This window comes from Dreissena polymorpha, chromosome 1, assembly GCF_020536995.1.
Source record: "Dreissena polymorpha isolate Duluth1 chromosome 1, UMN_Dpol_1.0, whole genome shotgun sequence".
NCBI classification, from domain to species: Eukaryota; Metazoa; Mollusca; class Bivalvia; order Myida; family Dreissenidae; genus Dreissena; species Dreissena polymorpha.
The window spans coordinates 87,051,638-87,067,276 of NC_068355.1; the positions used below are offsets into that span (position 1 = coordinate 87,051,638).

Sequence of the window (15,639 nt, forward strand, 5' to 3'; positions counted from 1 at the left end):
GACTTTCGGAGAATACGACCCTTACACTTGACATCAATGTTTTTAACAAAATCAGAAACATTTTAGAAGTAAGCCCAAATAAATATAATTTGTAATTGTTCAAACCTAATTTCTCAAGGAATGGAGAAAAGATTTTAGACCTTGAGTGTTCAAACGATGTTTTATTTAGTCATAAGGAAAACTTCCTCGCCTCATGGTGCACATTACTTTAAATTGAAAGGAAACCATATCTCATTCGTAGTAGAATAAAACAAATTTTCAGAGAAAGTGTCAAGCATATAGCGCAAATAGTTAACTTCACTTGTTAACAAGCGTTTTCCTTAAGTTTACCTTATAACTTAAGTTGTTGACCTCATATGGCCCATTAACATGGCCGAGATATAATTGGGACTCTGGCCGAATTTCACGAACAGTTTTAAATCTGGTCTCTAAACTCTAAAGAGTTCACCTGTTAATTATGTAATATGACATTAAGACCTTGATTGTGATCTCTATGTTGCCTTGTTGCAAACTTATTATTCATGACAGTTGTTCATGAAGATTGGACTTAATATGTGGTATCTATAGTGTTAACAAGCTATTATTAATTGGATTCGATATAGTAACTTTGTTATTTTAACCAAAGTATCCCAGTTTTAAATTTGGCCGAGCTATCATTCGAAAATCATGATTTGAGCAAGTTTCACGAGCTATTGGCAATAAATATGGCCTATAGTGTTCACAATTTGACTTTAATTTGACCTTATGACCCAGTTAATTTGTCCCCACATGACCCAGTGTCGACTTCAGCAGAAATTTAATAAATACCAATGGCCCGATAGTTTCACGAAGGCAGGGCAAAACTTGTGGATTCTAGAGTGAGAAAACGATTTTTTTCTTTAATGTTACCTAGTGACCTAGTTTGTGACCACATGTTACCCAGTTTCCAACTCGACCAAGAAATTATAAGGATAAATGTTCCGACCAAGTTTCTAGAAGAGTGTGCAATACATGTGACCTTTATAGCGTAAACCAGCGTTTTTTCTTAAATTTGACCTATTGGACAAGTGGTTGACACAACGTGACCCAGCTTTAAACTAGGTCGATTTATTTTTTAGACAAATCTTTGGCAAAGTTCCATGAAGATTGGGATATAAATTAGGCTTCTATAGTGTTCAGAAGGCAAATGTTGACGCCGTACGACGCACACAGAACGACAAACGAAATGCAATTCAAAAAGCTCACTTTAAAAATGTTATGTCCAGGTGAAGCAAACATAAAATATATTTTGAGCCTTATACTGTCCAAGAAGTGAAACTCCAGCTGCTGGAGCAGTATTGCAAAACATACATCAATTCATGATGTATTTGAAACAAGGGACAAAATTGTCACAAAACCAGGTTTTCATTGTGAAAAAAAAATCTGATAAAGGGAGAAAACTCAAACTGAACTTTTGAAATGAACAAACAAAATAAACCCCCTTTGTAAGTTTGTTTTAAAAAAAAATCTATTTTTAGTCGTGGCGACCTTGACATTGGAGATATTGACGTGATTCTTTCGCGCGACACACCGACCCATGATGGTAAACAAATGTGCCAAATGATTTTAAAATCTCACAATGAATGACATAGTTATGGCCAGGACAAGCTCATTTATGGCCATTTTTGACCTTTGAACTCAAAGTGTGACCTTGACCTTGGAGATATCGACGTAATTATTTCGCGCGACACACCGTCCAATGATGGTGAACAAATGTGCCAAATGATTTTAAAATCTGACAATGAACGACATAGTTATGGCCCGGACAAGCTTGTTCCGCCCGCCCACCAGCCCGCCAGCCAGCCAGCCAGCCCGCCCGCATTCGCCAATCTAATAACCAGTTTTTTCCTTCGGAAAACCTGGTTAATAAAGAAATACTTTAAAATACAGAAATACTTTGCTTTACAAAATCAAAAACAAACGAGCCGACGGCAATGCAAGGAGATCAACAATTCCGTAACATGTTCGATATTAAAGAGAGCATTATTGAAAGAAAACCATTTACCTTTGTTGCTGCTTGATTAATTATCATGTCCACAACAAACATATACTCATCATATTGTTTTGTAGTCTTATTTTTCTTTTCCAGGCATTGCTTATATAGCCGAAGGTTAGGAAGTGTCAACTGATGTTCCTTTAAAATAAAAAATAATTTCTTCGCACATATCAAATGCAAGATCGAAGACAAATAATTAAATCACACTTAAAGCATATGAACAAAAATACCAACATATTAATTAAATATAATAAAGTATTCCAATAAAAGAGTGTGTATGATTTCGCGAACAAAAACACATGCGGTCGATCGCTCATTCCATTGATAATATACAAAGGCAAAAAGCTTCACGTTGATTAATGAAATTAATTGCCTAATTTGAAACGTACAAACATTTGCATAACAAACATAGCGTGTCAGACACAAACAATGTTTTTTTCTTCTGCAATAGGTATGAACAAGATTTATTTTTTATTTTCATTTTGATATGCAGAAAACAGTTTAAGACAGAAAAATTCCTGATTATGTACATCAATATAAGTATCCTGGATTAGCCTTATAAAAAAACAGTGTTGCATTTCTATATAATATAAACACCTATCTAGAGAGTTTCGTGCTAAAACGCATACAACTGAGATACAAGTTCGCGACAAAAAAATTATAACTACTATGATGTATAAAAAGATTGCCTAAGTTCAAGGGCACATAACCCTGCGAAGAATATTGCGCCATACACGAAAATTATGCGTTGCATATCTACTTCGATGAAAAACACTTCTATACGAATTGTAAAGATAGGCAAAAATGAGATACTAGTTTTCGATAGAAAATTCACCTAATCAACCGACAGGATGATTCCAGTACACCCTTGCCACACAAAAATATCTTTTTATGTTGTATAATTACCGTTATATTGCACTTCTGAAGAATATCCCGGTGTACAGCTAGTATGTCAGGAACTTTTTTGAAGCACCGCCCAACTGGTTTATCCACGTTTACGCTGGGTAGCAGACGGGCAAGACATCGCAACTGACGTTTAGAGTTCCAATATAACAAAAGAAGTTCGATGTTGTCAATCTCTTTGACATGTGCGGTCCTTGGTCCAGTGTTTATTTCTAAACTGATGATTTCGGCAAATTTAGACAGTTCACTGCAGTCCTCTAGATTGAGATTGATATTATACACGTGTCCTGAAACAAAAAAGAGCAATAACATTTCAAAAGGTTGCTCAATGATAATTGAGATACTTTCTGCATTGCATTTAAACCATAATAATCTATATTGTTGTGAACAAAAACGGAAACTTTTTTGTTACAATTTGCTAAGCATTTTACATGTTATTTTAACAGTTTGCTAAGCTCTTTTACACGTTCAGGTATTACAAACTCAATAGTACCTAACACTATTAAATATAGGAATGGTGAAAAATGTTAACAGGAGAGAGATTGTTGATACAAATAATGCCCGAAAATAAATAAAGGACCTCGTGGTTATGGAAAGAGTTCTCTCCGTAAACAAATGTAGTTGATTCGTTTGGAATTTCACGGTGTTTAATACAAACATATAAATCCTCTCAGTGCAAAACAATACAAACGTATGTAAAGCAGAAAAACAAACTCACTTAAGATGTCTTTAGCAAGAATCAATTTTAGTCTTTCAAATTCGTTGAATTCCATCGGACGCACATATTTTTTCCGTTCTGCCGTCTCAAGCCACTTAATTGTGAATTCAAACTTCACTTCAAAATCGTAATTGTAGGCTAGGAGTGTGTCTCGCAATTCAATGTTTGCTGCACTCATATACGGCTCTTTTAAACTTGTTTCTCTCTGCAGTTGAATATGTTCGTTAAGATAGTTCCACAAATCGTGAAGAGTAATAAAGTTGCCCAGGATGCGCTCGTGACATTCACATTCCTTTATTTTACAGACTTTACCATTTGCTCTTGCAGTGAATGCCTGAATAACGTAATTTAAAAATGGACTGCCCTCTTTTGTTTCCAAATCTGCAGGCGTTGTTGGAGAGGTAGCATTGAACTGAATAAGCTTAAGGGAACTATTCAGATTCATTTTTTTAGGAAAACAGCAGTCCAGAAATGCAATCACTTTTCCAAAGTTCGGGTTTTCTTCGTTCCATTTGTTGAGTCTCAAGCTTACTTTATCCAAATTGTAATTCACATTCGGACCAAGTTGAAAGCCACTTTCATCATCGTGGTGTCCAGAGTACACAAACAGCAATGTTTGAATATTCGTTCCGGAAAGAATATCAAATGCCTGATCAAGTTTTTCATCAGCTTTAATGCCCTTCATGTCTTCAGCCAGAGTTATGACATTTTGTGGACTGAAATATAAAGTATGCACATGGAAATACCGTTACTTAATGATAGTCAATAGTAATTAGTTACAAATATATATGCGATGTAAAAACTAATCCAATGCTCTGCGAAAGGTTCATAATGACAGGACAACATATGTGCGTTCTAGAGCATCAATATTTGGTTTCGTTGAATTCATATATATATATGTCATCTTATGAACGTATTTTAACTTAGCTGAAATTATAAGAAGAATATTTGTTCATCGTTTCATGACAAGTAAAGAAAAACAAATGTGGTATTCAGCGGCTTTACAATTTAATGTTTTCAACGCATAACTCACTCAGAACAATTAACGATGGAAGGTGATTACAGAAATGTACGATATAAACAGGAAGCACGCTTTGTTCAGCAATTCGGAAATATGACTGTCAATCTTGAATTTGAAATCTACAACAGTGTTTAAAAATGTCCAAAAGTCTACCGAAGCATGAGAAGTGAGTAAACTGATTTGTTATCCCCACATTTTTAAAAGCGTGGGGATATTGTATTGATCTCCGCTGTCCTGGCCACTATCTCCTCCAACACTATTAGCTCTAGAACCTTAAAACGTTCATACATGTTAGCTATGAGCATATGTTCGACGGGGAACTATTTGGAATTTTTATCTGACCCCTGGGTCAAAAGTTATGGGTAAATCAATGGGTAAAATGGGTAAAAAAATCATTTTACTAACAACGTGCGACGCCCATGATAATAACTTGTGATGCAGGGGTCAGATCAAAATTCCAAATGGTGCATCGTCGCAAATGTGCTCATAGCTACCATGTGTGTAAGTTTCAAGGTTATAGTGCTAATAGACTAGGAGCAGATAGTGGCCGACCACGCCCACCCACAATTTTGTTTTAACATCACTTCTTCATTTATTCACCAATTGACTTCAAAATAATACTGAACATCTCTTATGACAACACGGTCTATCTCGACCATCCATGTCCACATTACACACCCCAGGGCCATTGATAAAGGTAACTCTTTCAAATTTATCGAGAGGTCCACGGGTACTACTTCTCCGTAACCCTTTTTGTTCGTACCCAAAAGGTTGCGTACCCATTTTTTTCATACCCAATGTTTATTTCGTACCCAAATCCCCTTATTACCCGGTACACCATTTTTTTTTTCATACCCAGCAGTTTTCGTACCCAATTTTTTTCGTACCCATTTTTTTTTGGTTCCCGAATGTTTGTTTGTACCCAATGTTTGTGTGTACCCTTATTCTTTTTCATACACAAATTTGTTCGCATCCAATTTTGTTCGTTCCCAAATTTTTTTTCGTACCCATTTTTTATATTTTTTTCGTACCCAAATATTTTCGTACCCAATTATTTTCGTACTTAATTTTTTTTTCGTACCAAACATTTTCGTTCCGTGTGGTGGTATACATCAACTTTAATTATTGCTTTTATATCCATCCTCTTCAAAAGCATCGCCACACAGAACTGTCAGTACTTTGATTCTTATTTGTCATTAATTATCCACAAGCTCCGAATTGGAACTGGGGGATTATGTGGTTATCTCCGCCGTCTGTCCGTCCGTTCGTCCAGGCCACTATCTCCTCCTACACTATTATAATCACTAGAACCTTGAAACTAAAACACATGGTAGCTTTGAGCATATGTGCGATAGTGCACTATTTGGAATTTTTATTTTAACCCTGGGTCAAAAGTTATGGGGGTTGGGATGGGGCCGGATCAGAGATTTTCACTCTTTTTTAGGTTATTTTGAATTAACTTCTTCATTTCTACCCCGATTTACTTCAAATTGAAACTGAACTTCTCTTATGACAATTCGGTCAATCTCAACAATGCATGGCCCAATTACCAACCCTGGGGCGCCCCGCCCACTTAGACCACGCCCAACCAAAACAAGAGCACCGCCTTGCGGGTGCAGACCGCTCATCTATTTTCTTTTTAAAGGTGAAGGGACTCTCATTTTCAATCACAAAGGAGGGAGGAGTGGAGTGAAGAGGGGTGTATAGTGTGGGGTTGTGGACATTTATTACATTATCTTCCAAAAAAGCGAAAAAAAAAAAAAAAAAAAAAAAAATCAGGGGGGGGGGGGGTTGGGGGGGGCGATGGCGGGGGGGGGTTTTGGGTGCGATGGTTGGACGGTATTTCAAACATAACCATTTTTAAAAAAAAAATGGGGGGGGGTGTATAGTGTGAGGGTGTGGTGGTAATTTGTGAGATGATCTTAAAAAAAAAAAAAAAAAAAAAAAAAAATTGGGGGGGGGGGTGGGGTGGGGGGGGGGGTGGGGGGGTATAGTGTGAGGGTGTGGTGGTCATTTGTGAGATGATCTTAAAAAAAAAAAAAAAAAAAAAATAGGGGGGGGGGGGGAGGGGGGGAGGGGGGAGGGGAGGGCACGGGGGATGGTTTGGGTGGAGTCTATTGTGGTATGTCAGGTAAGAGTAGTTTCATCAAAGTATCAATCAAATCTAATCATAAATAAAGAAGTTATGGCAATTTTAGCAAAATTTAATAATTTGACCTTGAGAGTCAAGGTCATTCAAAGGTCAAAGTAAAATTAAAGTTGCCAGGTACAGTAACCTCATGATAGCATGTAAGTATTTGAAGTTTGAAAGCAATAGCCTTGATACTTAAGAAGTAAAGTGGATCGAAACACAAAATTTAACCATATATGAAAAGTTACTAAGTCAAAAAAGGGCCATAATTCCGTAACAATGACAACCAGAGTTATGCAACTTGTCCTTTTACTGTACCCTTATGATAGTTTGTGAGTGTTCCAAGTATGAAAGCAATATCTATGATACTTTAGGGGTAAAGTGGACCAAAACATAAATCTTAACCAAATTTTCAATTTTCTAAGTATAAAGGGCCCATAATTCCGTTCAAATGCCAGTCAGAGTTACATAACTTTGCCTGCACGGTCCCCTTATGATAGTTCATAAATCTTGCAAGTATGAAAGCAATAGCTTTGATACTGTAGGAATAAAGTGGACCTAAACACAAAACTTAATCAAATTTTCAATTTTCTAAGTATAAAAAGGGCACATAATTCTGTCAAAATGCCAGTCAGAGTTACATTACTTTGCCAGCACAGTTCCCTTATGATAGTTAGTAAGTGTTGCAAGTATGAAAGCAATAGCTTTAATGCTTAAGGAATAAAATGGACCTAAACACAAAACTTAACCAAAATTGTCAATTTTCTAAGTATAAAAAGGGCACATAATTCTGTCAAAATGCATGCCAGAGTTATCTAAATTTGCCTGCCCAGTCCCCTCATGATAGTAAGTAAGTGTACCAAGTTTGAATGCAATAGCATTGATACTTACTGAGAAAAGTGGAACTAAACGCAAAACTTAACCAAAATTTTCAATTTTTTAAGTATAAAAAGGGCACATAATTCTGTCAAAATGCACGCCAGAGTTATCTAACTTTGCCTGCCCAGTCCCCCTCATGATAGTAAGTAAGTGTACCAAGTTTGAATGCAATAGCATTGATACTTTCTGAGAAAAGTGGACCTAAACGCAAAACTTAACCGGACGCCGACGCCAACGCCAACGCCAACGCCAACGCCGACGCCAAGGTGATGACAATAGCTCATAATTTTTTTTCAAAAAATAGATGAGCTAAAAATTATTTTAATATAACTTCTTCATTTATTCACCAATTGCCTTCAAATTAAAACTGAACATCTTTTATGACAACACGGTCTATCTCGACCATCCATGTTCACATTACCCATCCCGGGGCCCCACCAACATGGGCATTGCCCACCAAAAATTGCCTTTTAATATAACATCGATGCGGCTTGGGGATAGGCGTCGGACTCTGCCGCGCCACTTCTAGTTTAAAATACATCAACATAAGAAAAGAAGTCTATAGAATCATATATAAAATATCTTTACAAAAGCGTTGGTTTTATCTTTCGCATGATGGCGATTTTTCTCATGTAAAACTCAAATTCTGGTTAGACGTGATCAATGATGATAATTTGTCTACATTATATTCGGTAAATTGGTATCCACAATTTCACCGCCGTGTGAAGCGATGGTTGACCACCATGAAATATTTAATTAAGCTATATCTCTAATGATTTCGATACAACAGTTCATGTTCCCGTTTACGGCTATTATACAATAATTTAGCAAAACCAGTTTAACACTCTTGACCCAACTTTTGATTGTGAATGAATTTTTCTTCCGTACAAGTGAACATTATTTGTTATAGTATAATGTAGCAAACAACGAAATTCCAGATGCTCTATCAGGAGAGAAATAATTGCACTTATGTCGTTGATTTCTGATACCACAAGTTTTGAACTATTTTTCTAGATTGCTTTATCAACCATTCAAATGTTTAGATTTGTTTAAGTTATATTGCACATATCGCTTTAAAAAAATATTTGGAATGTTTTATTTACACGCCCAAATCGATGACATAAAATTAGAAAATCTCAGTATATTCCAAATCGGCATTAAACGCATGTGTTGCTCGTGAGTATCTGCTTCGTTCACAGCGTAATGAAACGTCATTTCAGATTGAAGGACATTGTGGAATGTCGGTGCTTCTGTTTTGTGTACTTATTAATCGTCCGGAGTTGATGTGGCTACTGTGTGGCTAGAGGAGGGGAAAGGGCGAGTCCCTCACTGTGTAGATAGCAGTGCCAAGGTGACAATTAAGCAATATATATACAATAAAACAAATACCATACGGCCAATAAGCGTATAGCTTAAACTGTATCTAAGACAAAGGTAGAGGTGTCACATGATAACTCAATACCGGATAGTATCTTGTTAGAAAAGATCACACCTCATAACTTGGATTGTGTTAAATGATTTTCATTCTTCATGTGTTGATCAAAGATTATAATTCAATTCCAGCTGAATCGATCTAGTCGAGGACTCTAAATAATGACGATGCTGTATAACAATCGAATTCACCTTGAACGAGCCTAACGGGTAGTACATGTGCACCGTAGATGCACACGAGAATATATTTAACTATGCATTATCGAATTAATAATAGTTCATTATGTGAATAATATCAACAAAAGCACCTACTTGATACACATTGCTGGCAGTACTTTCGATGTTATCACTTCCTTAAATTGATTGATGTCTTTTTGGAAAACATTTCCGAAGTTTTCATCATACCCAGCAACCAGTATGGCTCCCCAGTTGGCATCTAGAATATTCGAGTTGAAATTAAATTTGTTTTATAGCATTGCTTCAATTGTTAAAATAAAGTGTTGTCATTCAACATATAAGAAATATTAAGATATTTTATTGAACTTTCGATGAAAGTTTGACTGTGGTTTCCATGGCAATCCAAGTTTTAGACTGTCAAAGTACACACATTAAGTATTGAAATACATAAAGCAAACATGCCATTAAGACCAATAGACAGCAGTGTGGGATCTCTTTCCTACAAAAGTGCCAAATACCTATCAACGGTACTGTCTTCGATGGTCTGGTAAACAGAACACTCCGTAAAGAACTCCAAACATTTCAAAGCACTAATAAAAAACAAACAGAGTGAGGAGGATGAAGTGTTAATATCGTATGACGTATGTGCACTTTTCACCAGTGCCCCATTAGATATAGCCTTGGATGTTATCCATAATAAACTACTCGGGCCCCGGAGCTGACCACTAGAACCACTATGTTTCCACAACAGATCACCAGGCTGCTAGCAGAGTGCCTGAATTGCACATATTTGTGTTTGATGGTAATTTCTATCAACAGATACACTTGGACCCGCTATAGGTTCTCTGTCTCGCCGATAGTGTGCAGCCTTTACATGGGGCATTTTGAGGAGCAGACTCTCCGCACAGCTCAACGCCCACTAGGCTGGTGGTTCGGCTACGCGGAAGACACCCACACAAGAAGGTTGAACATGTCGAGGAGTTCACATAGCACATCAACTCCAATGACCCTGACATAAAGTTCACAATGGAAAAATAAAAAAGAACGGCTCACTAGCTTTCCTTGACACAAATACAACCAGAAAACCGGACGGCAGCTTAAAAATCACTATCAAACCGACACAAACAGACCAATATCTAGATTTCAACTTCCACCATCCGAATGAACACAAACTGTCTGTAGTTAGACCTCTTTTTTCGCAAAGCTCAATCAATAATTTCAGAAGAACAGGACCTGAATAATGAAATGCAGCATGTCAGCCATGCCTTGAAGAAGTGCCACTATCCGGAATGGACACTGCAGAAAGGAAGGGAATAGGCCAGCAAACCCATGTCCGGTACAGAGAGCAAGAGAGACATCAGCGTATCCAGACAAGAAAGACATCTGCGGACTTACTATATAAAATGTGATGGCCATCCAAAGGAACAGTGTTCAATGGACTATATTGGTGAAACTAAAAGAAATCTGAAAGCACGATTGATGGAACACAGGAGACCGAGTTCAACATCATCTCAGGTCTCAAAGCATATACATGACTGTAAACCGGGCCAAACAATCACAATAAAGAACGTCAGGATCCTGGACCGTGAACCATCTTGGTTTTAGGGAGGGGTCAAGGAGGCTATTTACATTCGTGCACTAAGACCGACGCTAAATAAGGACGGGGGCCGCTACCAACTCTCGCACACCTGGGTTCGTACCTTAACATCGCTCACCCAGACAATTAGCGGTGTTAACGTATCCCAACAGTAGAAATCATTGTGCAGATGAAGTCCGTAGTACACGGACGAAAGCTCCAATTATGGCTTTTAAAACTTAGTGTTTGTAAGTTGACAGTCTTAAACTTATTGGAATATATTTTATTGAATGATGACTTGTCAGTTGGTTAAGAATTATTCTTGTTGGAAACGCCAAATCAAACCATGCGTAGTCTTTTTTTTTTACAGAAGTTAAACACTATCATAATATACACCAAACATTACTAGGTATGAAATCAAAGAATATCATATTCATCATCTGCGTATCTATTAAATGAATTTGCTAGAAAGTCAACATTCATCACATTTAAAATATAAATAACTTTAAACTGCAGAAAGATGTCGTTTTATCTGAATATTTTAATCTGTACTCAGATACAATTTGTGCTGATGTGTTGCTCTAGTTTTTTTTTTCAAAATATACACCGAAGGTCAACAAGGTGAACAATCTCGAGACTATATATAAATTATGCGGATTCGTTTGATACACATACCTTTCCTTTGCATCATTAAGTACAGAAAACAAAACTATGTAGTGAAGATTAAAACACAAATAAATAAGCTTTAATGTTAATGATTGAGTATGCTTATGTACATTGAACAAACAGTCTTACTTATGAAAGGCTGAATTGTTTCTCCGCATGTATAACACTTGACTGGATTGATATATGAATTCCTCATACAGGAGCAACAAATGCGGATCCGTCTTGTACATGCTGCTTGTACCGGTGAATTATTTTCATGACCATCAAATCCGACTGAAATAAAAGTTAAGATGCCGTAAATTCCAATAACATGAAACTAGTTGACTTTAACTAGTTTGCTATTGTCTTACCAAGTGCTATTGTCTTACCAAGCCAGATTTTAGGGAAAACAACTGTCTGAGAATATTGGATTCATGTTTAATGGCAATCATTTCTGATTGGAGAATAATGACTTTATCATTTTTCTTTTAACTCATTCTTCTGTAAACATACATAACATTATAGCAATATGCCTTTTTAATATTGTGTTCAGAATTATTTCTATAGTTAATGTATGAACATTAAATTAAATTTAGTATTTCTTTCAGACCTTCGATGGTCTTCTCAAAATATATCAGTTCGAGTTTTTTTTATAAATTCATATGTTCTTAAATCGTAACTATAAAATAATAAATAACAAACATAAGTGCGAGTTGTTTCCATATGCACGAACCATCTTTCATACAAACGTGTTTGGTAACAAACATTTCGGCAAACGGTATACCTTTCATTACTTCATTGACCAAACATATTTCGCATCGAATATCTCTGTCCACGGTTTCCGTTTTCATAGCTGAATCCCATTCCGGAGTTGATTGTTTTCTGCATATGGTCTAAAGAAGCAAATTAAAATTGCATGGCCTCGATGAAACTGAGGAAAACCTCAATCTGATTTCATATAATAAAAATGCAAACCTTGTTTGAAAATATATTTATATCATTACAATTGAAAAAATAAAAGTAAGTATCCCATATTGCTACAGATTCGACAAGCCTTAAAAATATAACAATAAAAACAAACAAAGTTTTTCATAACATTTCAATAACAATTATTGTTATGAAATAATGGTTATAAGAATTCATGTACATTCACTTCGAAAATATAGAAAAACATGTTTTGGAATTTAAGTAACACAGCATGCATAAAGCTACATACAAACAGACTAACAATACAAAACGTCACTTCGAATTTAAGCTATTTAGTGGAAACAATTAATATATTTATGAACAACAGCCTTGTCGGAACCGACCCCAACTGCAATGATCCTACAACAATCTTCTTCTAAGCTTTCAAGCAAACAAAACGTTTGTAAAGCGCAAATGGTATGAACATATTCTTTTTCGCTTCAAACTAACTTTATTCAAAATTGGGATGTTAATTATAGTTATGTATATGCATACTGTCTGCCCTTAAAAAAGTTCTGTAAGTAAAGCACACTTAAGTTAGGCCGTTTAAACAGATGAGCTTTTAAGTTGGATAACAAAATGGCTTATAAATAAGGTAGATCAATCTACACAAATATTCTTACAGCTTATTACTTTCATCCAAGCTAAAATTATCGATTGGAAACTCTTCTTCTATAATTCTAGAAAGATGTAACTTTGACTACAATGACCAAAATGCAAATCATCACCCAATCACATGAAAACTTCATACAAACACAATTTCAGCACAATGCGCCCATCCTAACTGGTGTTATTGCCCTAAGACAAGTTTTCGCATTAGTTTTCGCAAAAAATGTTTATTCTTTTTCCCTAAATATGAAAAGTACAAATAGGACATAATTCTTTTAAAATTGCAAGTTAGAGCTATGGGTCCTCGTCGCTCACTTCGCATGATCATTCCGAGAATATGTGTGCATATTCAATAACAGATATGTTGTAGTTACAGAGATGTGTACGTGCTGCATGAAATTGTCACATGTTTTTCAACTTTCCCGCACAACTGAACCCGACATTTCTTAGTATAAAAGAGGCAAAATTGTGCTTAATTTTCGGTTATCTTCATGGAATTTGGTCAGTGACCAAACTGAATGGTCCCAAACTCATGCGTGAAGTTTCTTTTCAATACCTTTAGTAGATATAGTGAACGAGAGATGATGCACGTTAGCATTAACCATACCATTAGATAGTCGCTAACGGGTAATATATGAGTTGTAAAGCTCGAACGATCCGACGAATAGTAAAGCTTAAAAATTCAATATTGCTCCAAACTATAAAAATAAAATCATATTTTGTGCTATTTGTTCGTCCAGTAAAACGCAATAATATCACACGCCTTTTTCAACCTGACTGGAATCAAACGTCTAGGAATATCGTTATTGTACGTCTATTTTTATCATATCATATAATAGTGTTGTATGTATCCAATGTACATGTTTTTGCTAAACCATGTCTAATTATAAGACTACAAATGATAGCTTGAATCGGTCAGTATTTAATCCGGATGCAAGCCTGTAAATCATATTTATAGCACAATTCAAAAGTGCACAGATTTACAGTTGACATATGCCTCTAAGAAAACTTGCATGTATGTGTTCTCGAACGTGACGATTTTTATTTTGGCATTGATAATGCTTCCTTTTTGGATGGTGATTGTCTTAAAGTACCTTCGTATGACATGTATATTTCCCATTTAAGTCGATGCGCGAGGTTATTATCAGGAATATATGACTCAACCAACAACCAACATAAGTTAAAGTAATAAATAACTGAAACAATAATCCTTATATAATAACTACGAAAAATATTCGTAAGTATTCTTAGACTATAATTACTGTTACCTTCAACATAACTTTTGCTAAATAATGACATTGTATTAATAATACATACTATTTACATTCATAGCGTACACATGATATAGATGCTATTGTTTGCTAACATGCTGTTGTTGGACACGGATTCATTTCTCCCTTACCTTTAACTCATTCCTGATGTCTTCTGAGTTGATTGAAGACTGTGTTGTTACGCTTGCAACACACTTAGCTGCTATTTCAGCTACTTTATTTACAACTGCATTATTATTCCAAACTGAGACCTGAAGTGTTTTTTTTAAACAAAACAAAGATAAATAAATAAATATGTCGTTACTAATTTAAACATATATTAAAGACTTATCATATACTATCACACAAACATATTACAAACGCAAATGCTTTAGCGATACATTTGTGAGCAAATGACACAATGATACAAGGTTGATTTGTCAAATAACTTTAAACGATCACATATGTGTTAATTTGAATAAAGATATAAAGATTTTCTAAGATTGTCAATATTACTCAATGTGACTTGATTATCCAATAAGGGAGGACATGACATTGCTAGTATAAACATTTTCTTTATGATTTACCTGTTGTCTTTGTACAATCAGGCTTGTATGCCATTGCCGAAGTTCAAGCCCCTCCACTTTTGAAGACGCATCAAGACCAGTAATCAACTCGAGCACAACTGAAATTTAAGAATATTTAGACTTCACAATTATTATCATTATCGATTTAACAAATACAGGTAGTTTATTAACGTACATGTATTTATTTATGTTAACATACGTGTCAGGGAAGGAGAGGTATGTTGTTTTCATCCGTCAAACATACTTCCAGCCATAAGTGCAGGGGATCAAAATGAATATCGATAGTAGTGATGCGGCATTCTTATAGTCGTTTTGTTTAACTAGCTAACAACAACGCGGTGTTACACATTACTAAGCATAATGTATATAAAGATATTCACTTAAAAGATTCTGATTAATGTATATCATTACAAACGCACAAAACAAGTGAACAAAAATATGTAGCAAGCATGTTTTGTTCGATACTTGAACAAATATAATTTAATTTCCATGGTTAAGCTCGAAACAAGTTTGAAAAAAATAAGACGAACTATTGCAAATGAATATGTAGCAGGTTTATAGTTATTCTGTTAATATTACTTAAACATAAGATCTATAATAATTAGTTCTCCTGTTAGAAGGTCATTTACTCTCAGCTATGACTTGCAGACGTCGTCCTTTTGACCTTGACCTTTGATCTCTGCGTTTGAAAGTCATAGGCGTCCATCCTTTGTCAAGACTTTATATATTGTG

General features: G+C 35.6%; 1 protein-coding gene across 1 annotated transcript in view; it reads right to left on the reverse strand.

The window, feature by feature from the left end:
* The window catches only part of LOC127839138 (uncharacterized), a 36,748-nt gene that overhangs the window by 2,632 nt on the left and 18,477 nt on the right, over window positions 1-15,639 (reverse strand). Inside the window, exons 10-17 of the mRNA XM_052367341.1 lie at window positions 14,908-15,005; window positions 14,473-14,592; window positions 12,280-12,388; window positions 11,646-11,789; window positions 9,410-9,533; window positions 3,636-4,351; window positions 2,921-3,204; window positions 2,024-2,152 (exon numbers count right to left, since the gene is read on the reverse strand). Of these exons, the coding sequence (XP_052223301.1) occupies window positions 2,024-2,152; window positions 2,921-3,204; window positions 3,636-4,351; window positions 9,410-9,533; window positions 11,646-11,789; window positions 12,280-12,388; window positions 14,473-14,592; window positions 14,908-15,005 (1,724 nt within the window). The remainder of the gene's footprint in view (window positions 1-2,023; window positions 2,153-2,920; window positions 3,205-3,635; window positions 4,352-9,409; window positions 9,534-11,645; window positions 11,790-12,279; window positions 12,389-14,472; window positions 14,593-14,907; window positions 15,006-15,639) is intronic.